Source organism: Frieseomelitta varia, unplaced genomic scaffold (genome assembly GCF_011392965.1).
Source record: "Frieseomelitta varia isolate USP_RPSP 00005682 unplaced genomic scaffold, Fvar_1.2 scaffold_868, whole genome shotgun sequence".
Classification (NCBI taxonomy): domain Eukaryota; kingdom Metazoa; phylum Arthropoda; class Insecta; order Hymenoptera; family Apidae; genus Frieseomelitta; species Frieseomelitta varia.
Window position 1 is genome coordinate 2,462 of NW_025110665.1, and position 26,006 is coordinate 28,467.

Sequence of the window (26,006 nt, forward strand, 5' to 3'; positions counted from 1 at the left end):
GTCAAGCTTCACGTACATGTATAATCGAAGTTTAATAAGAATTTGTGATATCAAATTAAGAAATACTATCGATGCTAGAATATTATCGACGTGTTGAAGCAGAGACATCAAAGAAAAGAAAAAAAAAATCTTTATAATCTTTAATCTGTGCATTTTACGAAAAAACAATTACTGCTTTGTATTCGTAAATTTTCCAACAGAAATGACAAATTGATTCGCTTCGATTACTTCTACTGTTAAGCCCTTGCGCTGACAATTGGTTCGCGGACTATAATTGTACAAAATAATTCGTCGCTTTCTTTTTCTTTTGAACTCGTCGGTACGATATCACTAGATATGGATAGAAATTATTAAGAAGTAATAAACTTATCATTTGTTTTGCCTGGGTTACATTTAAATATGCTTAAAACTGAGAAAATGTTGCACTTTTGGGACGAAAAATTCTCGACGTGCGTAGCACGTCATTCCAGCGCAAGAAATTAAAAGGCTTCTTTAATCACTTGCGCTGGCGGACCATAACGAGTGACCGTACACAACAATTCGTCGCTTTCTTTTTCAACTCGATCGGTATGATATCGCTGGATAGAAATTATTGAGAATAATTTTATTATTTATTCTGCCTATTTTTTTGTTTTACTTAAATATACTTAACAACTAAGAAAATATTACAATTTTGGGACGTAAAGTTCTCGACGCGCGTGGCACGTCATTCCAGCGCAAGAGGTTAAGGCTTCTTTAATTTGCTTGCTCAATAATTTTGCTTTTCGTCGCGTCAGAATCGTTGGGAAATAAAAGCAGGGATTGCATAAAGCACGATCGACGTAGAGAACACTCTGTACGTCAATGGATTCCAGTCTGTCTCTCGAGCTTCCAAAAACAAACAGCGAAAGATCGTTCCTATCGTTGAGTTGCTTCACATCGTGGTCCGAGGACACTTGCTGGAACGCGCGACCTTCGCTCTCCTGGAACCGTGCCAACATTTCGCCTTCGTCTTCCATTGGCCCTCACCGAAAGCTTGTAGCTAAAATTGCTCCACGAACGAGAAGCATGGCGCCAGTCTGTAACACTGTCTGTCTGACAGACCGACAGGACAATCAATGAATTCCTTCGATCGCTTCTCCTCTCCATCTGTTGCTTGCGATCCTCCAGAGAATTAGATTTCCCCGTGCACTTGCGAGAAATTTGAATGTACAAATTCAAGTGTAGAACTGAAACTTTCAGAATAATCAAACTGGCAAATCAACTTATCTTATCTTACAGATGTAAAACACAGTATTTTTTAAACGGAGGTTTAAGAGTTTTCCCTAACATGTGTGAATGAACGTTTGTGTAATTTATTATGTTGTAAAAATTTATTGGAATTTTTTTTTTTTTTTTTAATGTCTGTGATGGAAATTCTTTGCTCTAGTAGTTTTAGTGTTGTTAATTAAATACGAAGCAGTAATTTGTCATACTGATGTAATTTATAACTGTTACTTAAATTTCTTTAAATTTCCATATAATCTTTCAGAATTCTTGAAATTTTCTTTCGTGGTTTTCGATGTAAATGGCGTAAATGTTTAGAGTATATGTATAATATTTACTGTACGACGTACTATGTGTGCCGTTTCATACATACGAAGAATTCAAAGAATAAATCTATGTCTAAGATTTACTTACCGCTCGGACAACAATTGAACAATGGAAGCGTCGAATTAGACCTCGTTGGTTGTTACGTGAAACTTGCATGGAAAGTATCCATCGTCAGTTTAGGAATAATTCGACTGCAGTATTTGGACAAGGGGAATGGAATAACACTGGAAATTTTTGGAGCTTCAACTTTGGAACATATTATCGTGTTTATCATTATTTCATCATCATTTAGCCGTGTTTATCATTATTTCATCATCATTTAGCCGTGTTTTCTAAGCCACGAGAATGCATTAGAAAAAAGTATAAAAATAATAGATAATATTCAACAAAAAGCTTCGGTATAATAAATTAAAAATTGGTAATATAAACCAATTAAAAATAATAATGAAATATAATATAAACCAATTAAAAATTGATCGATTGATTAATTGTTCGAAAATTAGTTGAATTCTTAAAGACAGTCGTGGACAAAATTCCACCCCGTGTAAATTCTGTTTTTAATCATTTATTTTCCAATAGTACTTTCTGTTTTTCATCCAATAATGACTTAGGAAATTAGGATGTCTTAATAAAGTAAAAGTTAACAACAGTCTTTCAAAGTGTAAAGAGAAAAACAATTCTAGTACAATTAATGCTGCAAACTGATTGAAAATCAATCAATCGATTAATTGAATCCTTATATTAAAAAAAAAAAAAAAAGACACGGACAAAATTTCAACCCGTAAATTTTGTTTCAGTAATATTATAAATAGTCGTTTTTCTATTCTTTGGTCTAATATTTTTCTAACCTTGACAAAGTTAAAATTTAGATGTCGATAAAGTAACAATCTTCTAACTCGCTCGCCTCTAACTTTATTATTAACCTTTCGATTCAAAGGCCTGAAGATGAACTTTCGTTCATAAACGAAACGGGTTGATACTCGGTGTGATACGAGTTCCTCGAAAAATGAATCTTCTACGCGCTTGATCCCCCGGAAAACACAGAGTGGCGCAGCGAAGTACGGATTAAACTCGCGCCAGAAAATAATCCTCCATATTATTTTGCTGCGGGATGGCGTACGTGATGTATTGAGATCACGTAGGCCGGTCAGAAAATTTTCCACCAAGCGGCGTAAAGAATCTAACTGGCTCTTGTTTGCCGTGCAAACCAGATTTGTCGACGGTCGTTTATTAATCTGGTCTCGGTAATCTGCATTGCCATTCGCTTAGAAGACGCGCCTCGAGGTGATTCGGAAAGGAAAAAAAAAAAAAAAAGAAGAAACATAGACACGGTCGTGTGTATGTTGTTGTTGCTTGCATTGCTCATGATATCAAACGTATCCAAGACGTTAAGAAGTATTAACGACAGTATTAACGAGGCGTTAATTGGTCGAGTGAGAACGACGTTTCAGAAACATGTTTCACTCTCGTTCGTTGTTTTGATTTATTCTTCTCTTCGTTCGATGTTTCTCTCTTTGATGATTTGATGATCATAGAGTTGTGATCGGATTTGATGGATTCTAGAGTAGTCTATTATCTAGTAGAATTGCTATTGGTATAGTAGAGCTTCTATTCTTGGTGTTTCTGCGCATCTAGTTGGCCCGGCCCACGCCTAATTGTCCGCTATCAATAATAACGGATGCAATGGACAGGGACTCTCAGTTTCCATCTCTGGCTTCTTCTTTTCTTTCAATTCTCCCCATTCTCCGCCCTCCTTTCTCTCTTTTTATTTATTTATGTATTTATTTTTTTTTTTATATGGGAGTTTAGAGTCGCATCGACTATGAAGTGTTTAGCGACGTGCTGTAATTTTCTCTTTATATCTGGTCTAGTAGTTGGCTCTCCTTTAAATAGTTGATAACGTTTTTATTGTTTTTGGCAGGTTAGAGCGGTGTTTTGGTTTAATCCATATTTGCTTCTTACGTATTTTCTGCATTCATGTAGCAGATGTTGTGTGGTGATTTGTTGGTTGCAGGTGTTGCAGAAAGATGGTTCTGTTTTGCTTAGGAGGTATTCATGTGTGATTTTATAGTGTTCGAAGTCTAGTCATCAACTATCCTTTCTTCTTTTTATTTTCTTTTTTCCATAGGGAGACTTTTCTTTTTTAAGAAAGAGAGATTTTACTTGTATAGTTTTAAAAAAATTCATTTTCATCACTGTTAACTATAAATAATAATATTAATTTCAAATTTTTACTAAAATATGCTTTTATTATAAATTTTTATTTAATTATACTATTCTAATATATATATATATACAGGGTGTTACCATCGGGCGATGATGATTGCGAAAAAAAGGAATAACATTTTTTGGTTTGAAGCTTTGTTTACGAGAAAATCGTGTTTACGTGAAAATGTTAACGTCAATTACTCAACTGTCGGATCGATATTCTTTTCGTTATTTCGCTCCATTTTCGAAGATACTATTTCGTAAGAAGTTCGGTGATTCCCCTGTGCAATTGAGAACACGCAAACAAAATGTTTGCAGCGACCGCGTGAAATCTCGAGAAGATAGTGCGAATCGGAATGGAAACGTTCGATCGTGATTCCGTTCGTTGGTCGCATCCCAAAGTTTATTTCCACGATGTACAGTTTCGTTGAACTTCTGAAAATCGAACGAGGATAAAAAGATGCATGCGACAAGCACTTGTTGACATTGTTGTTTACGGAAACTTCGTCCCCCTTGATTCAAATTTTCTTTCTCGTGGATTTCAAATCGTGTTAGTTTAAAAAAAAGAAAAGAAATTACAGACGCGAGGTTAACTTTCGTTCAAGTTACTTCAGATTAAATTACGGCGATTATCGGGGCACGAGTGTTGCACGATGTGCACAAAAAAAACTGTTCGGGAAGAATTATCGTATTTGGTGCAGCGAATAATTTCATTGCATGGCAGGCGGACGTGACAGTATGCGCGTTATCTTAATAGCGCAGTTAAATCGAGTATGCCCAGTTAAATGCTTCAAATATTTGCACGTGACAGATCGGATTCCCTCAAATATCATCGGTCACTTTTGAACTTTAATCCAAGATTCCCCTATATTAACTCGAAGATAGTTGATAGTGTCGTTTCTTCGTATAATGTTCTAATATTTTTTAATACGCTCCCTACGAGTCGCAGAAGTTGCAGGATTGTGTCTCGAAATGCGAAAACGTCGAGAATCAATCAGATTTTCACAAGAAGATAACCTTGGAAGATAACCTTCGAAAGAGAAGGAGTAAAGACAAACCGAGTTGCCAAGTGTCAAATACAGATCCAAAACGAGGCGTGTATTTCCATTAAAAATTTGCAATGTGCATTTTGAATGGAAGGGCGGTGCGCGCGCACCAGGCCGCACGTGCTGCGCGAACCGGGCTGCGCGTCGCGTCTATCCCCTCCCCACCATACCGTTCTCCCAGGATCGGGTGTATTAGACTCACCCCGAACGCGCGGTGGTACAGTGTTGCTTCAGTCCTCGCGAAGTGAAGCGCACTTGTTCGATCGCGAAAACGAACCAATTGAAATTATCAGTCGTTTTACAGTTTGTTGTTTTCTCTTGCCCGACAACTACATTAAAGCTCCAAGAATTCTTATTTCTGGAAGTCTGTTTGTTTTGCACATCGGAAAAAGATAAAAGATTGTTGAATTGTATAGAAACCGAAGTGTTTCCTAACAACACACCCCTATGTGTGTATGTGTGTGTGTGCTTTCGTTTCTAGAACAGAAACATTCACGATTACGATGACCGATTGAGTCGTGGTGAGAAAAGAGAACGCGTGCATAATGTAAACTGTTTTTTCTCCGTGATCACAGTCGCAAAGGAAAGTATATATATCGAAGTTATATACGGTGTTAAGAGACGAGAACGGCGGAGGCTGAAAATTCGAGAAACGCTGCGTCAGAGGCGAACGAGTCTAGTCAAAATGCCGAGACCAAAGATTTCCAACCCGATCACTAAAATCTCCAAGTTCCTTAAGCAGAGGACGAAGGTAAACAGAATTTTGTTATTTTTCTCAGTGATCGGATTCGCTTCTGATCCTTTTCGTTTTTTGTTCCTGGAAAATTCTTGACGAAACTGACGTGATTCTACTGTAGAATACCTGTTGCTGACATTTTGATCGGTACTATTAACCTCTTGCGCTGGAACGACGTGTCACGCACGTCGAGAATTCTTTGCCCCAAAATTCCAATATTTTCTCAGTTTCAAGTATATTTGAGTAAAACAAAATAGCCAAAACAAATAATAAATTTATTCTCAATAATTTCTGTCCAATGATATACCGACGAGTTCAAAAAGAAAGCGACGAATTTATTGTATACGTTATGGTCCGCAATCAGTTGATGTTAACCTCTTGTGCCACGCACGTCGGGAATTTTTCGTCCCAAAATTGCAATATTTTCTCAGTTTTAAATACATACGAAACAAATAATAAATTTATTACTTCTCAATAATTTCTGTCCAGTGATGAATTCAAAAAGAAGACGGATTGTTGTATACGGTTTGGTCACTCGTTATGGTCCGCGAACTAGTTACTAAACGCCAGTTAACCACCGATTAGTTAATAACCGGTTCTTTGTTGCAATGTTTATTAAACAGTTTGTTGTTCTTTACGTCGTGTAAATTAATATCATTGTGATCACAAAAATAAATTCAAGTGCACGCGTTGACACGTCGTTGCTTGTTTGTTTAGAACTCGTTCCTGCAATAATATACACGGTGATACAGAAAAAAGACTTTAAAATAGTCTGTATGAATGTTAGTATGTAAATTGCTTTATTACCAATTATAATCATGGTTGTTTTCCATTGACAATTATCATTTTTAAGTCTTCTTCGATATAAATTCACGCAGTAGAAAAGCAAAATAAATATATTTTAGGGCGTATCTTTGTATAGGATGGGCCAAAAATTTCTTCCCACCTATTTTTTTTTTTTTTTTAATCAAATGTCAAAATATATGAAAAAACTAATTTTATTTAGTTTCGTTATATTTCAAAAGTTATTTCATTTCAATGTTGACCGTAGTAGGAAGTGATTTTTGCATCCAAATTTTTCTTCGCTCTTTTTCAATTAATTAATTAAATACAATCGAAATAAATAAAAAAATATTCTTCTTGCTTTTTTCAACGAGATTGAAATATATGATAAAATATACAAAATTTTCGTCAGTCTCGATGTAACGTTTTTTTTTTTTTTTCCATCGTGAACGATCTACATCTCTTCGTTGATTCAGGAATGATATATTTTTCTTTTGTAGATCGTATAGTCTTTTTATAGATCGTGATTTCGATGCGCTATTGACGTGCAAGTTGTGCCTAGCCAGTGATGAGAGCAGTAATTTTTCGGAAAGATCACTCGAAATCACGTTTACACGAATCTTCATCGATCATCATCAGATCAATTCATCACATGTCGTTTCGAACAGCTGACTCTTTCCCTCGACGACCACAGCCTTCGTTGTTTCTTCGGTTATTCTAGTAAACAGGCCTCATTCATAGTTCACAAGCGATAGTTCACAATTCTATAGCCAATTGCAAAGTTGTTCCATCCACAGGCAATGTTTGAAACTCGAGCCTTGGATATTTAAGACGGTTTCGATCGATCGCGAAAAGTGAACGTAACGTTACGTTAATTTTTCTTATCGTTTTCTGCTGACTTTTAGCTGACATTTAATTTTCAATTACAGAGAGACCGCGCTTTGACTTTCTGCGAGATAGAAAGTTTGAATTTTCATGCACGAATGGTGTCTGAGAATTTCCTCTTCGAACTGTATCTTGTTTCTTTATCTGATCTGAAGATCAAGCGCAAGTATTTGTCACCATCTCGAGAATAGTCTAATATTGACACGCGTATTATTGTCTCGCGATTGTATTAGTCACAGTTGACTGGCTGGGTTTCTTCGCGAATTTTGGCACCTGTTTCTAAAAAAGAAACTCTCATTTGGTTATTCTCTCTTGAAAAGAAAACCAATGAAAATACACGCGGCGTATCTTTATATTTCTCTCCATCGGTACGAACGTTTCGAATTTCCAAAATTTTCCATTCTTCCAAAATTTCATCAAACGACGTTACCGAAATTTATCCCATAAAGCATTAACTGTCAATAAATATATTATTAAAACAAAATATATAAAAAATATATATTATATTTAAATATTATATATTATATAAAAATATATATTATATATAAATATTATATAATATACTCACGTTGTTATATGTTATATACATAATTATACGTTGTCACTATACTTTGCTATAACATAATACAATATAATGACAACATAGAATTATGTATATATAATATAATGATAACACATATGTAGCAATATAGTAATGTGATAATTCCAACAATACAGTAACATAACAGTTTCAATTAATAATTCCAATTAACAAACCACAAGTTCCAAAGTATCCTCTGTATAAACAATCTTAAAATTGATCTACTACGCATGCAGATAAAAACCCTCTTCGAAGTTCGTCCCGACTATTTTAACCACTTGCGGCTGGGCAACTGATTGCGGACCATAACGAGTGACCAAAAACCGTATACAGTAATTCGCCGCTCTCTCTTTGCACTCGCTGGATAGAAATTACCGTGAAGTAATGAATTCTTTTCAATTATCTGTTTTGCCTACTTAAAGTTGAGGGAACGTTGCAGTTTTAGGACAAAAAAAAAAAAAAAAAAAATTCTCGACGCGCGTGGCAAGAGGCTAAACAGTTAGAAGGAGATATGATATTTTTCGACCGAGGGGTTGAAATGTCAATTGACGTTTATTGACGAAAAATTATTGGCGCGGCTAACGTTATGAAACGTGGAAAAAAAAAAAAAAAAAAAAAAAAAAGAACACGCGCGAGATATTGGCGCTGTTTGTTTGCGGCTCGGTCCTTGGCCGCGCCTAGGTCCACCTTTCACAGAATCCGGCTTCGTTCGATGTGTGTATAATACGTACGCGCTGCGCTCGAATCCGCTCCAATCGCCAACACAGAAGTTATGCAACGCCGACTTTTGCAGCCGCGCAGAGGGTGCGGCCTATGCCTGATGCTTCGATCGCACGGGTTGATTTCTCTGGCGCGAAATGATTGCAAAGATTGTCGATGAACAAAGTCGCGTTTTAACGCTGAAAGTCAATTCATTAGTCAATGAAGTAAATAAAATTTTCGATTTGTAACGAATTATATTCGTAGTAATAATGTTATATAATTTGTGTATTATTATTATTATTGTAGAATTTATAGAATGTAACAGTGTTACACGGTGTATATAGAGGATTTGCAAGGAAACGAAACTCGATCTATAAGTTGGATCATACAGAGATTTGTTCAATTATTTATTTACTTAACGTGGGAAACCTTAATTATTATTAAAGGAAAAAGAAATGTATTTGCGTTGCTTCGCGTATTTTATATTTAATTGTTAATCTCTGCGACTCGCGAGAGTCATTGAAAGGATCGAAATCGAAGTCTTTAGTGATCTTGTTATTGAAAACTCTAAATGTAGACTTGTTGTTTTACAAACTTGGAATCTAAAGGGTGGAAAATCTAAAAGGCGCGTATTGAACTTGTAACAAAAGGTATACCATCGATTTCGGTATTAAAAGCAAATCGCGAATTCAAAGGTTTTGCATGCGCGTCAGAGAAAGTAGACATGTTTATATAATTGTGCACCAATCATCTCCCAGGCAACAAAAATTGGCAAGAATTTCTACTGAATTCTCTAGAGATTGAGAAACATTTGAATATGTTAAAAGGATAATCTCTTCTGCGAAGAAAAGAAAATTTTCTCAAAGAGAAATGTAACTAATATAAATGTGTTCGATTTTTCGTTATTTTCTGCTTCAAGGTAATTTCCTATTTTTTCTCTGTCTTTAAAACTTAAATTTATTTACCATATATCGAGTTTTAAATAGTCCTTCGTTGACAACCGTGCCTGAATTAATTTAAAAAACACACATTTTCTTACTATTTCTTAATACATTTTTGAGTGTTTTTCTTTTTTAATCATTCCTCCTTGGTGTCACGTTGCAATTAACTATTAACGACAGTTCGTGTATCGTATGTTTCTTTTTTTTTTTAACGTCGCATCTACCTTCTGGTCATTAGCGACGGCTAGATACTGTTTCCTTCTTTTCAAGACGATTATATCTTATGGTAGATGTTAATTTCCTTTAGATAATTCAGGACATTTCCCATGTGTTTCTGCGACGTCAGGGCTATCGGTAAAGTTATTTTATATTTCTGCCTTTGACATACTTGCTGCATTCAAACAGAAAATGATGGGTTGATAAAATTCGGTTGCATTGGATACACATTGGGGGTTCTGTTTTTTTTTTAAATAGATACTCATGTGTGAGTTTGCAGTGTCCTGTTTTAAGCCTTGTCATGACTATCCTGTCTTTTCTTTTCATGTTGTGGGTAGACATTGTTTGATAGAAATCTTGAATTATATTATGAATTTTTGTTTTTTTTTGGAGGTGTTCCATATTTTGTTCCATAATTGTTTTTCGACACGGTGTAATGTTACAACAAGGTCTTGATAAGGAATTCGTCTTCGAATGACGTACGATGTTGCTTCTTTCGCTGCTATGTCAACTTCCTCGTTACCTTTGATTCCATGGTAGAATGGAACCCAGGCGATGATTATGTCTTTGTTATTGTTGGTGAGGTACGCAAAAATATGTTGAATGGTTTCATATTTTGTTTTTTACGCTCATTTACGTCTATTAAAAATGATGAACGATTGAGTATTGTTCTTTTGTGTATGGTGAAGAGCTTCGAGAATTCGTATGTTTCTTATTCATCGGTGAGCAACCGAAACGAATTGGCAAATCCCTCTGTGAGAGGTAGCCAAAAACCAAGGGTGGAACTCTCTGGAAACGAAAGATCGATTTCGGCTCGTGCCTCGAGAATTGGATAGAAAGAAGTGTCCAATTGCAGACTGGCCCTAATAAATCGTCTCGTCTGACGAGGGGTTGCTTCGGAAACATTCTACGCTGTTCTTTCGCCAATTGTCCCAGTATTTGTCACTTCCCTTTGCCATTTTTGCAATGTAATTATCACGACGTACATGTTCAGTCAAATAATTGTAATGTAGTATAGTTCAATTCTGATTGAAACTTTGTCCGACTTTGTTCGATAAAACAAAATTTCGACGTAATTCGACAATTCGATAAAAACGTTTCGTTCAATGAAGTAAATAAAATTTTCGAATTGTAACGAATTATATTCGTAGTAATAATATTATATAATTTGTGTATTATTATTATAGAATTTATAGAATGTAACAGTGTACACGGTATATAGAGGATTTGCAAGGAAACGAAACTCGATCTTAAACGTAAATTTCATCAGATGCGTGTGTATAGTTCCGATAATTGACAAAACAAGCATCCGATTCTCGTCAAAGTTTGTTAGCTCTGTTGTTAAAAGTTCGCCAGTGACGTTCCAGAAAAAAACAGTCTCGTGAAACGAGAAAGTTAATAAAACAGAGAGTTGATTAATCCGAATTGTTGAATCGGAAACAATATTTAACCAATGGAAATATTTATTTCCAGAGAAGTGCATCGTCTCTGGTAAAATAATACGCTTCACCGTCTATGAATAAACTTTGTCTGACGTTCTCTGTTCCTCTGGCTCGTTAACGTGACTTATTAAATCGAGATCCTTCCGAGTTTTCCTCAGTGTTCGCTCGTCCTCCCGTCAGTGAACGTCTCGCAAAACTTTCACCGATGTTCGAACACGGTCGAAATTACCTCGAGAGTGACAGAAGCGAAATCGAAACCCGGCCTTCCGAATACCACCGAGTCTCAGGTAAAAATATTTGTCACTTTTTTCCAGGGAAAAAGAAAAGTATAAAATCTCGAGTCGTCGTTCAGAAAACCATAAACCGCGAGTTTAATCGATAGTTTTGCATTGCCACGCGACGTGAATGTGAGTCAAACTGCTAAAAATTCTCTTCGATGCAAAGTAAAGGAACAAGGCTGTCAATCAAGAAGTTCAAGTGAAAAGAAAAGTTCACCTTGAGATGGAAAGAAAGGCGAAGAAAAAAAGATGCATGATCAATGGTAGCGTTAAATATAAATTGTTGTCGGGCATTACTCACGGTTGAAACACGGACAGATAATGGCCCTCTTTCTTCCCGGCGATGGTTTTCAACGTTCGTCTGGCATCTGTTTCATCTTCTGGACGCGTTTCAATTCGCAAGAACTTGCTCCTGTTGTACGTGCACGTGGCTGCGAAGTGAAACGAGAAGGAAAATTCGAGACGATTTCGTTTCGCTTCTGCATATTATGCTTTTTTTTATTGAAAGTGAAGGGAGAGTTGGAAAGGGTTTTTTTTTATAAATAGGGAATTTTTTTTTTTTTTTTGGTAATAAAATAATTCAATCGCTCAATGAGGATTTTTGATCAATAAAGTTTGTAAGATACAATTAGTGTATTTAATATTTAATTAAAATGATTTAATTGAAATTTTTTTTTTTTTGACAATCATTCAGCCACTGAATTTAAAAATAATATTTAATAAGAATTCTTGATTATTATGCTTTTTTTTATTGAAAGCGAAAGGAGAGTTGAAAAGGTTTATTTTTTTATAAATAAGGAATTTTATCTGTAAGGAATTTTTTTTTTGGTAATAAAGTAATTCAATCGCTCAATTTAAAAGTAATATTCAATGAGGATTTTTGATTAATAGAGTTTGTAAGATACAATTAGTATATTTAATATTTAATTAAAAGGATTGAAATGTTTTTTTTTTTTTTTTTTGACAATCATTCAACCACTGAATTTAAGAATAATATTTAATAAGAATTCTTGATAACCAGGATTTGTAACGTATAATTAATTATTTAATTGAAGTGTCTTTTTTTTTCAAATAATTCGTTCAGTTCAAAAATAATATTTAATAAAGATTCTATGTTAATAGGGTTTTGTATGGTATAATTAATTATTTATAGTTCAAATATCTTTTTCTTTTATAAAATAAATTTGATAAAATAATTCAATCAGTTTAAAGATAAACTTTAAGTATAAAGATAATATTTAATAAAGATTCTTGGTTAATAAGGTTTGTATGGTATAATTAATTACTTAATTAAAGTATCTTTTTTTCTTTTCATAAAATAAATTTGATTAAACAATTCAATCGTTCAGTTTAAAAATAACATTCAATGGTTTCGTAAGGTATAATTAATTAATAAATAAAAGTAAAATATTAATATACTTATCTTTTGTTTGACAGAAGGGTTCATTAGTAGCAAGCATAATTCTTTCTCGATGATTTAATTCAAAAATAATATTCAGTGTGTGATTTATCTTTTCTGACAATTTTTTCTTCATTTTTCTACCGATTCTTGTACAACTCGGTATGAATTATTTGCAATTACCGCTTTGATTTCATCATTACTAATTGGGATGGAGTTTCCAAAGTGCAGTTCGTTCTCTCTGAGATTAAAATTTTCATTCGTGAACTCGGCGCGATTATCCCCGAACAATTCTATCGGATAGAAAATCTTCTTAAATAACGATCTCGCTGATTGTATCTGTATTTGGGTAAAGAAGGGTAAAGTTATCTTCTTTCGTCTAGATATAACTTCTTCGAAAATCGGAAAAACCTTTTTTCTTCTTGTAATAAACTTCCAAACGAAAATCTCCTCTTTCTGTCTAAAATTTTAAAAATTAATAATTCATATTGAAATTACACAATTTCATTATAATCGATTGACTTTTAGAAACGTAATACTCTACGAGTAAAAACAAGACAGAACTCTTCGTCGATTCATTTTTTTAGAAGAAAATTTCAGTAATCATTCTGCAGAAGAATCGCAATGGCGGAGTATGCAATTTTTGAAAGAGATCGATTTTTCTTACTTTGTCTGAGGGTAACTGTGAAAATCGAAATGTTGACGACGGAGAGAAAAAGAAAGAAAGAAGATTTTTTAGAAGAAAATTTCAGTAATCATTTTGCAGAAGAATCGCAATGGCGGAGTATGCAATTTTTGAAAGAGATCGATTTCTCTTACTTTGTCTGAGGGTAACCGTGAAAATCGAAATGTTGGCGACGGAGAGAAAAAGAAAAAAAGAAAGAAGATTTTTTAGAAGAAAATTTCAGTAATCATTCTGCAGAAGAATTGCAATGGCGGAGTATGCAATTTTTGAAAGAGATTTTTCTTACTTTGTCGGAGGGTAACCGTGAAAATCGAAATGTTGGCAAGGGAGAGAGACAAAAATAGAAAGAAAGAAAGAACGAAAGAAATAAACAACCAAACGCACAGTTGGCTGGAATCAACCATCGTTCTATTTCTGATTCAGTTTACACTATTTCCATGATTTTCATCGTCAGGTGTGCAGCCGTTTCTGCAAAAATCACAGCGGAAGACTCGCACAGCCGTGGAAAATTACCTCGGCCTCGCGTGTCGAAATGCTACGCAGCTTCTTCACCTCCGCCGCCGGTGTATTTTCGTTCGCTTTTCTGTCCGTCACTATATCTTCGAGATTCCCGAGCGCGTTGTCCGGTTGTCGAAACGTCGAAACGCCTCGCGTCTCGATCTATTTTCAACACGGAGCTAGATGGATTCGTTCTCCGCGCACATAGAATGTCCACTTGCGTGAAAGAGGAAGGAAAATTCCCTGTTTGTAGTTAACGTCGTTCCCTGACGAGCTTCCTAATCACTCTTTAATGTGAAATGACTTTCTACGTGAAATGAACTGAGGATGTGAAAATTTTGGAAAGGTGAAGAGAGTCTCTCACGGCCATTTTTAATACATTTTTCGAAATATATTTATCGAAATTTTAATGTATCTTATATACATATGTATCTATGTACATCTTATTACATTACTATTACATATATTTAAATATGTTAAATACATATATAAATATATTAAATTTTAATATATCTTATTGGATATATATAATATATATAATATATAATATACAAACATATTAAATTTTAATATATCTCATATACATATATATTTATATATGTCTAATTACATATATATAAATATATTAAATACATTTATATAACATATAAATATATTAAATTTTAATATATCTTATTACATATATATGATATATATAATATATAATATACAAACATATTAAATTTATAATATATCTCATATACATTTATATAATATATAATATATAGATATATTAAATTTTAATACGTCTCATTACATATATATAATATATATATATACAATACCAAATATACAAATATATTACATTTTAATATATCTTATATACATTTATATTTTTTAATATATCGTTTAAATCTAAAATTACTATTACATTTTTAACATATATTCAACATTTTTAATATATCGTTTTTAAATTACTGTGTCAATTACACGTCGTTCCAGCGCAAGTGATTAAAAAGAGACTCGTCAAAGTTGAAAATTGAAGCTGACCGAGAGTCGATATCATTCCGCCATTTATTACATGCCAAAATATGCATGTTTGATGTCGAGTTAAACGCTTTTATAAATAATTTTCGTCTAATTTACTTTGAAGTTGAGTTGACAGTTGAAATTTCGCTGCAAGGTGCACCGATTCGTATTAGCAAAGATCGACGCGTGGTGAAGGGAAACGTCGAAAAAAAGAATTTCAAGCTGTTCAGGTGGCGCGACATGTTCTCTAGAGAACATGTTTCTAATTCTTCGTTTCCGAATTTAACGTCACGTTTTTTCATAATGCACGTAATGCACAGAAGTCAACCTGATTATAGTGACACCGTGAACGAAAAGGTCGTACTTGTTACTCTCTCGAAGGTGCGAACGAGATCGTCGTGTGCTTTATTGTTAAATTACATAATTCCGCGCGCGTAAAACGCGACGAATGCTGGTTCAGCTCGTTTACGAACGAAATTGCCCCCAATTGGGCCACTTTGATTATAATGTACCCTTTGTTATAAATTTATCCGGCAGAATTCTTCTCAATCTCTTAATTATTCGCAATCTCGTTTCCTTCTCTTGTTGCGCGCGAGTTCTCCTTCGACTGATTTGAAAGATTCTCAGAAAATTTGTGAGATCGATTCTTCGACAATGTTTCTCTCTCTCTCTCTCTCTCTCTCTCTCTCTCTCTCTCTCTCCTTGTCTTCAGATTTGCTTTTGCACTAATCGGAGACGTCTATCGACTGGTACAATCTCGTTGTATATTCATATTTTAATTAACCGTTGGCAAGGCTGGAAAATAAAAGAAAATGAAAACACGTGTGTACGTAGCAAGCAGACGTATGTAATTACGTCATTAATTCAATCGCTAAAAACACGTGAGGAATCCTATTGAAAAAAAAACCTCGATCGACGAGAAGCCCGTCGTATAATAATATTTATAACTATTGATCGAACCACGATGAATAATCATAATTTTTAATAATGACTTTCGTTTGCATCTTAAATCGTTATGATTTACACTCGGACTTTTTGTCAAAACTTTTCGTTTCTTTTGTTTTTTGTCGAAACGAGTCTTTTGTTGAAAACTTTTCGTTTCTTTTGTTTTTTGTCGAAACGAGTCGCAATTCAATGGCGCGCCTGGGTCAAAATTCATTGTGAAATCGAACGAGATTTGACATTTGAATTATCGCCGGCGATCGACACTTCGATCTAGTTTTGCTCGATCTCGTTTGGATCTCCGAGATCCGCTGCTCGGAGGCAAGTTAATAAAATGGAGTGATAAAAGCTAGATATCGTAGGACGGGAGGACGAGTTTTCGAGAATCTGCAAATTTTTATTCTTCAAATTCTCCGGATGTCAAATTTTCAATTTTAGTTTTAATTTTCTCGAGAATTTCGAGAAAACCGTCGTTCCTCCATTTCTTGACGGCTTGCAAACTTCAGAGTACCTGAGACTCTCAATTTTGTAAATTTTGTAAATTTTCTAGATTTTCCAAATTTTGCAAATTTTCTAGATTTTGTAAATTTTCTAGATTTTCTAAAATTTGTAAATTTTCTAGATTTTTCAAATTTTGCAAATTTTCTAGATTTTTCAAATTTTCCAAATTTTCTAGATTTTTCAAATTTTGTAAATTTTCTAGATTTTTTAAATTTTGTAAATTTTCTAGATTTTCTAAATTTTGTAAATTTTCTAGATTTTTAAATTTTCGCAGACCGCGTAATTTTTCATATCTCCAACGTTTAAAAATTCCACGATTTTCTAGAAGTATTGGAATATTTAAAAAATTTTCTAGAAAATTTAAAAATCTCCACATTTTCTGTTTCACGAAAACTTGCAAATTTCAGGATACTCGATGCTCCAAATTTCGCAGATTTTACAATATCCAGGCTTTCAGATTTTTGCAGATTCTCACAAAAGTAATTTTTCAATATTCAAAATTCAAAAGTCTCACAATCTTTTTTGCTCTAACTTGTTGAGTTTTGCATCTCCTGTTATTTCTCTGTTGTTTTTCTCAACAATTGAACTCCTACAAAAAAAAAAAAAACGAAACAGAGAAATGGAAAGGGAAAAGCGATAACAGAGCCCTCGAGAAGGACAGATGGAAAAATCGGCTGATTTATAGGCGTCTCATCATTGTCAGCGAAACTGTGTCGAAGGACGATCGGGAATAATGCTCTCGAGGACGAGGGCGAGTTGCCCGAGAGATTTGCGCGTACTTGACATTAAACGAGAGGAAAGACGAAAGTAAGCCGGTCTTTAGCCAGATTTTTTGCCAGAATCGATGGTCGTTTGAACAGAGAGAGAGAGAGAACCATTTTGAGCCTCAGTATCGAACGATTCGTCGGATCAACCGGATTCTCCAACGATTTTTCTTCGATAGTTCGTTCAAATTTTTGTAATAACTTGATAAAATTGACAATTTACGAATATTATATGTGATATAAATATTAAATAATTATTATTTATTATAATATAAATATATAATATTTATTTAATTAATTATTATAATATAAATATATAATATTTATTTGTTATATGTAAATATGTAATAATTATTCAATATTTATTTTAATATAAATATATAATAATTATTTAATATTTATTATAATATAAATATCAAATAATTGTCTTTCAATATTTAATATAATTGGTGAAAGTTGATCGGGATTAGAAAATTCATTTACTGTGACGTTTTTAATCATCTAATTGGTAGGTGATTAACGAGTGAATTCACACAGAACTAATTGATATTGTGACCATCGTGTACTGGAGAATTATTCGAGTACAAAAATTAGACTAACTCCAAAAAAAAAAAAAAAAAAAAAGAAAGGGAATAACTTCGTCGTCGTGTAAAACTGAATTTTAACAAAATCGTCGTTAGTTTCGGTTAGCTAAAAATTCGTCATGATCATCAATCCGTGTCCGATTCTCAAGTATGTGTTCCAACACTCCTCGAGGATGCTCTCGGTGAGACAATCTATTCTCCACGCTGTTTTTCACTCGTTCAACCGCCAGTTACTTTTTTAAGTAACTCTAACGCGTATAATAACGCGGACGAATCGAATTCGTTCCGATCGAGCGAATCGGATTAATAAATATGTACGTCTTGGCGCGTAATAAATCATCGTGCGATTGCATAACGTCACGACGCAACATGTTTTCCCGAAGTTTTCGCGAAATATACGCGAGCACTCGCTCTCTCTCTCTCTCTCTCTCTCTCTCTCTCAAGCACGCAGCGGAGAACTGAGAATTCATGAGGTGAAACCGTCTTTGTCCTCGGTGGAGCCTCGCGTGGGCGGGACGGCGCCATTACACACGCTCGAAGAAGGCGAGAAACGAGAAATAAACGGACTGATCGATGCACGCTTTCGTTGCGTCGTGTGTTCGCCGTGAAATTTCGAGGTCGCGCCGTGCATCCGGAGAGGTCGCGTGGCGGAAATCGACCTTCCGGAAGAACCACAAAGCCAGAGAGAGAGAGAGAGAGAGAGAGAGAGAGAGAGAGCCTCGATCAAAGTGCGCCACTTCAAGTTAAACGCTTGTTGAACGTTGTTTATTGACTTTTTAACCTCTTGCGCTGGAATGAGACGTGCCACGCACGTCGAGAACTTTTCGTCCCAAAATTGCAATGTTTTCACAGTTTAATTATAAACCAGACAAAACGAATGATAAATTTGTTAAATTACTTCTCAATAATTTCTGTTCAGTAATATAATACTGACGAGTTCAAAAAGAAAGCGACGAATTGTTGTGTACGGTTCGGTCACTCGTTATGGTCCGCAATCAAGTTGCCGGCGCAAGTGATTAAAGAAGCCTTTTAATTTCTTGCGCTGGAATGACGTGCCACGACGCACGTCGAGAACTTTTTGTCCCTAAATTGCAATGTTTTCTCGGTTTTAAATATATTTAAGTATAATCCAGGCAAAACAAATAATTTAAAAAATTTATTACTTCTCGATAATTTCCATCCAGTGATATCGTACCGATCGAGTTCAGAAAGAAAGCGACGTGTTACTGTATACGGTTTTGGTCACTCGTTATGGTCCGCAATCAGGTACCAACGCAAGTGGTTAAATAGTGGAAACGAACTTCGAAGAGGATTTTTATCTGCATGTATAGTAGATCAATTTTAAGAGAAAAATTTACAGGTGTAACGTTTATATGGAGGATTGGAATTTGTGGTTTATTAATTAGAATTATTAATTGAAATTGTTATGTTACTGTATTGTTGGAATTATTGGTCGGAATTATTACATTACTATGTTCTTACATATGTGTTATCGCTATATTATTTATACGTAATTATAAGTTGTTATTGTGCTGTATTATATTGTACTAAAGTATAAGGACAACATATAATTATAATATAATGACAACGTATAATTATGTATATAACAACAACATGAGTATAATATATAATATATTATTTAATATATAATACATACTTTCTATTATTAATAATATATATTTTAATTTAATATGTACTATTTAATATTAATATTTACTTTTTATATAATATACTACGTAATTATATTATATATATATAAAACAACATAAATATATTATATATAATATAATATAATAACAACATATAATTATGTGTATAACATATAACAACATAATACTATAATAATTCTAACAAAAAATATATATATATATTTTTTCTGTTATATAAATTTATTTTTATTTGCATCAAATTGTTTATATTAAGCAATTTCTGTCCTCCAAGTTAAATAAAGTATATAATGATACATAAACATCTCGAAGAGTAATTTTTATCTATAAAAATGCGAACGAGGACACGTGATTTCCCCGTTTGTTCGATCTGTAGAGTAATCACAAACACAACCACTGATACATGTACATGTGATAAAACCGCGTTATTTTGATCATTTTTTTCGGCTTGCATCTCGGCTTGCTGCCGCGACCTCGGTTATCGTGTATCGAGGTGACGCACGCGAGAACACGATGGTGGTGCCCCCGTAGAAATCTCGTTACGCCATCCTGATTGATCCATCGCGGAACGCCTCGGTTTAAAACGCTAGGAAACGATAGAAAATCCACGCAAGAATCTGGAATCTACATTTCAATACGAAAATGGCTCGCGTGTAGGCATCGACGAACAATTATTATTTATTGAACCTCGCGCCCTACGTGTATGTACGTGTTGCCGTTTCTAATAATTAGCGCAATTGTTAGAATACGCTAACGCTGATATTTTGAGAGAATTTCTGCCCGGAAAATTGGAACGCGACACGCGTTGAAAAATTTTGTAATTGTAGCGGAAACTTTTTTGTCAAGGAATTTTATAATTATAGGGGAAATTTTGTTAAGAAATTTTATAATTGTAGGGAAAATTTTGTCAAGGAATTTTTATAATTACAGGAGAGATTTTGTTATTTAAAAAAATTTTATAATTTAATTAGAAAGTGATTCTATCGAAGATTATAGTGACTGTGATTTCGTTTTATATTCTCTGCTTTCTCTCGAACGAACATTGCTAGAAATTAACCCTCCCATTTCTCCACAAATCGGTAGCGTAACTGTTCACCGATTCTGACGAGCTCGTTTCCACGGCGACTGGTTTTTACAGTGCGTGACACACTATAAGAGGGAGAGACCTCGATCGATTCGCGTGCCCTGTCGCGAATATCATTATCTATCGTTAACGAATACGCCGGCAAGAAAGAATAAAGAAAAAAGAAGAAAAATGAACTTTCTAATTAGCTGCAACGAAAATTATCAAATTATTGATGAACTCACTGGAGAAAAAAAAAAAAGTAATCGTCGAGTCAGAAGTTCAAGTAACAGGTCTACGAGTCACGTGACAGACCGATGAGAACAACAAACGAGAATAATCATTTGTCGAAAGAACGATTCAATACGTCGCGATCGATGATTATTAAATAATTTATGGTTAAACGTAACGAAGCGTAAAGTTGCTTGTTTGCAAGAAGAAGTCTTCTCGTTGTTGTCGACGAAAATTTTTACGCTCTCTCTCTCTCTCTCTCGCTCCCTCTCTTTTTTTTCTCGCGATTAAACGTCAATTTTTGCCGTGACCGTTTACAAGAGATAGAGGTTGATGTCACGGTTCAAGGCAACCTTTTCTGATAAAAACTCTCGCTATGCATTTCGTTATATCCTCACCTAGTTATCGTTTGCCACGAGGCAGGGAAATCAACTCTGTAAACAAGATCATACCCTCTCTTCCCTCGATTTACACTCGCCGATTATGTTTCTTACGTTTGCAGAAATTTCTTCGTGCACGTCGACCTTTTCAACACGTTGCGCTGGCAACACGGTTCGCGGACCATAACGAGTGACCGAATCGTCACACAATAATTCGTCGCCTTTCTCTCTCCTTTGAAAATTGATACTCTGCTACTTTGTTATCTCTTCGCTAGGGGGTAACGTCGACCGAAGGATTAATTACAAAGCATAATCACGAAAAACGTTGGCGTTGCATTATAAACTTGAATCCGTAAATATTTGAAGTCTCGAGTTCTTGAATTCTCTCCCATCGCATTTGCCGTGCACCGTCTCTCGTAAAAATGCTACTAGCAATAAGTGTTCTCATCGGGAAGATCTTCGAGAGCAGATTTATCAGTTCGTTCACAGTTGTTGTACATAGTTTTTAATGATGATGAATGAGACGGAAAGTTCTGACGGGGAGCAACGAGGCGTCAGTCAGTGGTGTAATCCTGCGAGAGACGATTACGTCTTATAAATTCTTATCGTTCGAGGCAGGTGCGCGATGTGATTCAAGGCGTACGAATCAACGAACAGAATAACACAACGTGCAATGATAACGTGACTATGTCTCAAGAGAGGCAACTCGTGTTGGCGAATTTATCGCGTTTAGTTGAATTTCGCATTTTAACATTTTAACAAAGAGAACAGATCTTTTTTTTTTTTTTTTAAATAAAGAGTCATGATTTTCCACGTGGAATAAAATTGCAAAAAATATAGTATAAATAAATATACTATTATATATATTATATATTATAAAATAGATATAGTATAAATAAATACAAAAAATATAAATTCTCTTTCACGTAAACGAAGAGTAGTTTGATCTTTTGATTTTTATTCTAATATTCGAACAAGGTCTTACAACTCTAAACAAACAAATAAATAAAAAAAAAAAAGAAAAAGAAGAAAAATTGCTCACGTATATTCCATCGACTGTGGTTATAGCGGGTTGAAGATGAGTTGCATAATGTTCTATTGACCTCTCTAAGAAAGAAAGTTCAAGGCAGTCGCAGTTAGCGATCTTAGCCGTAATGCGCGAGATCTACGTCTATCCTTCTCCGTGTAAATATTTATAATTTAATACATATGTGTGTCTGTCTTTACAACTCCTCTCCTCAGCCAGGATACACCAAGACTACTCTACCAACATAGCAAAACAACAATTACAAACATGCCACACTTGTGAATGCGTAGTGGTATTTGTCTTTAGATGTGTTAGACTTAGAATTTTTAGGCTTAGATGACCAAGATGGTACCTGGTTCCCCTAGTTGTTTCATTACCACCGATAATGTTCCATCTTTCGATATAATGCCACACTTGAGAGAATCCTTTCCTGATCGCTGAGGGCGTCGTTAATCCTTTCTATAAATTTCCTACAAATTTGTAAATAGTATATTTATCGTGTTACATTGTGTTTCTTTAATATGTTATAAATATAATTTTCATGATATTTTCACAAATTTGTGTATTTGTTTTCAATCAAACTGATGCAGAATTTTAATATATATTAATACTATTAATATTTAATATTGATTTAATTTTAATTTAATATTAATATTTAATATTTAATATTTAATATTTAATATTGATTTAATTTTAATTTGATATTAATATTTAATATATATATTAGTATCTTTTTTTCTTGTAAAATCGTGGGACAGCAGTTTAGAAAAGAACAATTTTCTCCGGATGTTGAAAGGATCGAAGTCCAATCAGTCGCAGCTTGTGACCGAAGTCTCTCTTGCCTTTTTCTAAGTAATTTAAATTTCCAAACAATTTTTTCATTAATTATAAGTCGTTTCAAAAGACTTTTTCTCGAGGCTTCGTTTCTGAAAAAGCTGCTTCTCGCGCGCGGTAATAAAAATAAAATGCAACTTTAAAAAACGCGAAATCAGAACAGACTTTCAACCATCGTCAAAATTAAAGCCAATTTTTCACTGAAGAGTGGAAGCTTCTTGCGAAACTCTCGCAAGGAACTTCGACGATACATATCTATCGAAAATATTCAACGTCTCGAGGGTTATTAAAAGCTTTCGCGTGTAAAACTTTCGTAGACGTATATCCCATGAAATATCATCCTAGCTTCCTCATTCCGCAAGAGTGAAAAGAAAATTCTTACGCAAGAAGAAAGAAAAAGTCTAAAAGCGTCGCGCTGCTCTTTTTCAGTTAAGAAATTCTCGATGAAAAATAATATCTTCTTCTGGTGGAAAAAAAATGTCCAGAATAAAATCGTTGGCGACTTCGAGGCGACAAACTCAGCGATCGATCTCGTAGATCCCTCCACCGATTCTTCCGCGAAGCAAGCGGAATCATCCAGTTTCTCAACTGACAGTTGAATTTAACCTTCTAGGTACTGTCTATGAGCGAGGAGCTCAGGCGAGCTCTGTACACGAACAGCGCCGTCTCCATAGACAACGACGTCATCGTTCCCGACCTGGTTGGCACCACTGAGATCCTCAGCGACGAGCACAGGGAACAACTGTGCCGGCACCTGCCAGCCAGGGCGGAGGGATACCTCTGGACCCTCGTCTTCAGCACCAGCCAACATGGATTTAGTCTGAACAGCATGTACAGGAAAATGGCCAAGGTAGAGAGCCCGATCCTCTTGGTGATAGAAGATACAGAGGGCAATGTAAGTTAAGAGGGAAACTTTCTACTTGGAATTTCCTTACTCGTCGTAATATTATACTGATTGTATTACATTATATTCGTAGTTTATATTATAATATTAAGCTATCTTTTTTTTTTTTTTCCTATCGTGACGTTAAACTATAAACGCTTGTCGTGATATTTTTAGACTATATTAAGACTATTTTTATTTTTATCTTGTCGTTTGAATTTTGATGGATGCAAATCGATGCAACTTCCTTGGAAGAGAAATATTTCTTTTCTTTTTCTTTTCCTCTTTTTCTCTATTGCGAAGATTTTATAGTAAATTCGTCAAGAAATATAATATTCTTGAACTTAGGGATTTTTTTGGATCCCGCCTCCCCCTTTGGATCGAAAATATTAAATTATTGTATCATTAATAATAAATAATATCAAATTATTTTTATTCTACAAATCTCTTTTCAATTTTAGATAGATTGAAAATCGATGTAATTTTCTTGGAATGAGCGCGAAAAATAAATATTTTTCTTCTTTTTTTCATCCCCTATTGCGAAATAAAGTAAATATATCAAGAAAATATAATAAATACAATAGTAAAAATATAAAATATTAAAATATAATAAATACAATATTAAAAATATAAAATATAATAATAAATATAATATTAAAAATATAAAATATTAAAATATAATAAATATAATATTCTTGAGATTAGAGGCCCGAAGAGATTTCCTTCTCTGAATCGAAAATATTTTATCATAATATTAAATTATTTTTATTCTACGAACCTCTTTCGAACTCTAATCGATTGAAAATCCTTAAAATTTCCTTAGAATTTTCCTTAGAGCGCAGAGAAATATTTTTCATCCCCTATCGCGAAGATTTTGTAATTAATTCAAGAAATATAATTTTCCTGAGATTAAAGGCCCGGAGAGATTTCTCGATCCCTCTCCACCTCTGAATCGAAAGTAAAACGAAATAAAGTGACCGCGACTGAACAAAGTGACGCGCATATTCGCCGAAATGCACGCCTCGAGGCAGAGAAGGAGGATTCATTTACGTGCCTCGTTATACAGTTCCTTCGCAGCCGGTGAATCATCTGTTGCAATCTCGTGGTTTACAGGTATTTGGTGCGTTGACCTCGTGCTCGCTGCACGTGAGCGACCATTTCTACGGAACCGGCGAGTCCCTCCTCTTCAAATTCACGCCGAAATTCCAGGCGTTCCACTGGACCGGCGACAATCTTTACTTCATCAAGGGTAACAACGAAAGCCTGTCCATCGGCGCCGGGGAGTAAGTGACCATTTTTCAACATTTTCAAGTGTACTTCGACTTTCCTTTCATTGGATCGGTGAATACTCCTACGACGAGACAGAATATGTTAATTTCATTATACAAACAGTGGATTTAGCAAGGGATCATTGAAGACAGAGTATGTTAATTTCATTATACAAACAGTGGATTTAGTAAGGGATCATTGAAGAGATTACACTTATGCCAATGTGGATTAATTTTGTTATGAAACTCTGTGGTCTCAAGGTTGGTGGTCAAGGGTGACTTTCATTACTCCTCTTTCGTCTCTGTGGAATTTTTTCCATAGGGGAAGCATTTAATAAAAAAATTTGTATCAATTGATTAATTAATTAATAGCAGACCGTTTCAATGAGAGGAGAGTCAGATAGAAATTTATAAAATTAAGTTAGTGTTTAAATGCACGAATTTGGTTATTATATTTCGTTGTTTTATTTTTGTTTCCTTATTTTATTTTTATTTTATTTTTGTTATATTTTTGTTTTGTTATTTCATTTTTATTGTATTTTTGTTTCGTTATTTTGTTTTTATTATATTTTTGTTTCGTTATTTTATTTTTGTTATATTTTTGTTTTGTTATTTCATTTTTATTGTATTTTTATTTCGTTATTTTATTTTTATTGTATTTTTGTTTCGTTATTTTATTTTTATTATATTTGTTTTGTTACCTTAATTACAACAAACACGAATAAACTCTGAGTCATTTTATTAATTAGATTGTCAAATGTTTTAAAAAATACAACAAAAATAATTAGAATTGTATATTATCATCAATCCTATCAATATTTTTTTATTATCATTTGTAATAACGTAACATTAAATTTGTACTCATTTTGAATTCAAAATTTGT

At 34.1% G+C, this 26,006-nt stretch overlaps 1 protein-coding gene and 1 long non-coding RNA gene across 3 annotated transcripts in view; one reads left to right on the forward strand and one right to left on the reverse strand.

The window, feature by feature from the left end:
• Positions 1-872: 872 nt before the first annotated feature.
• On the reverse strand, positions 873-18,200 carry LOC122536732. Its single transcript, XR_006308463.1, has 3 exons — positions 18,178-18,200; positions 10,914-10,918; positions 873-991 (listed from the first exon to the last, which is right to left on the reverse strand). It is a non-coding gene; the product is annotated as an uncharacterized LOC122536732 (long non-coding RNA).
• Positions 5,041-26,006, forward strand: part of LOC122536731 (TLD domain-containing protein 2-like) — a 28,397-nt gene continuing 7,431 nt past the window's right edge. For both annotated transcript variants that reach the window (XR_006308462.1, XM_043669344.1), the window contains exons 1-3: positions 5,041-5,577; positions 23,586-23,867; positions 24,969-25,138. Coding sequence is in view for 1 of the 2 variants with exons in the window: in XM_043669344.1 (XP_043525279.1) it covers positions 5,512-5,577; positions 23,586-23,867; positions 24,969-25,138 (518 nt within the window). In the remaining variant the exon portion in view is untranslated. The remainder of the gene's footprint in view (positions 5,578-23,585; positions 23,868-24,968; positions 25,139-26,006) is intronic.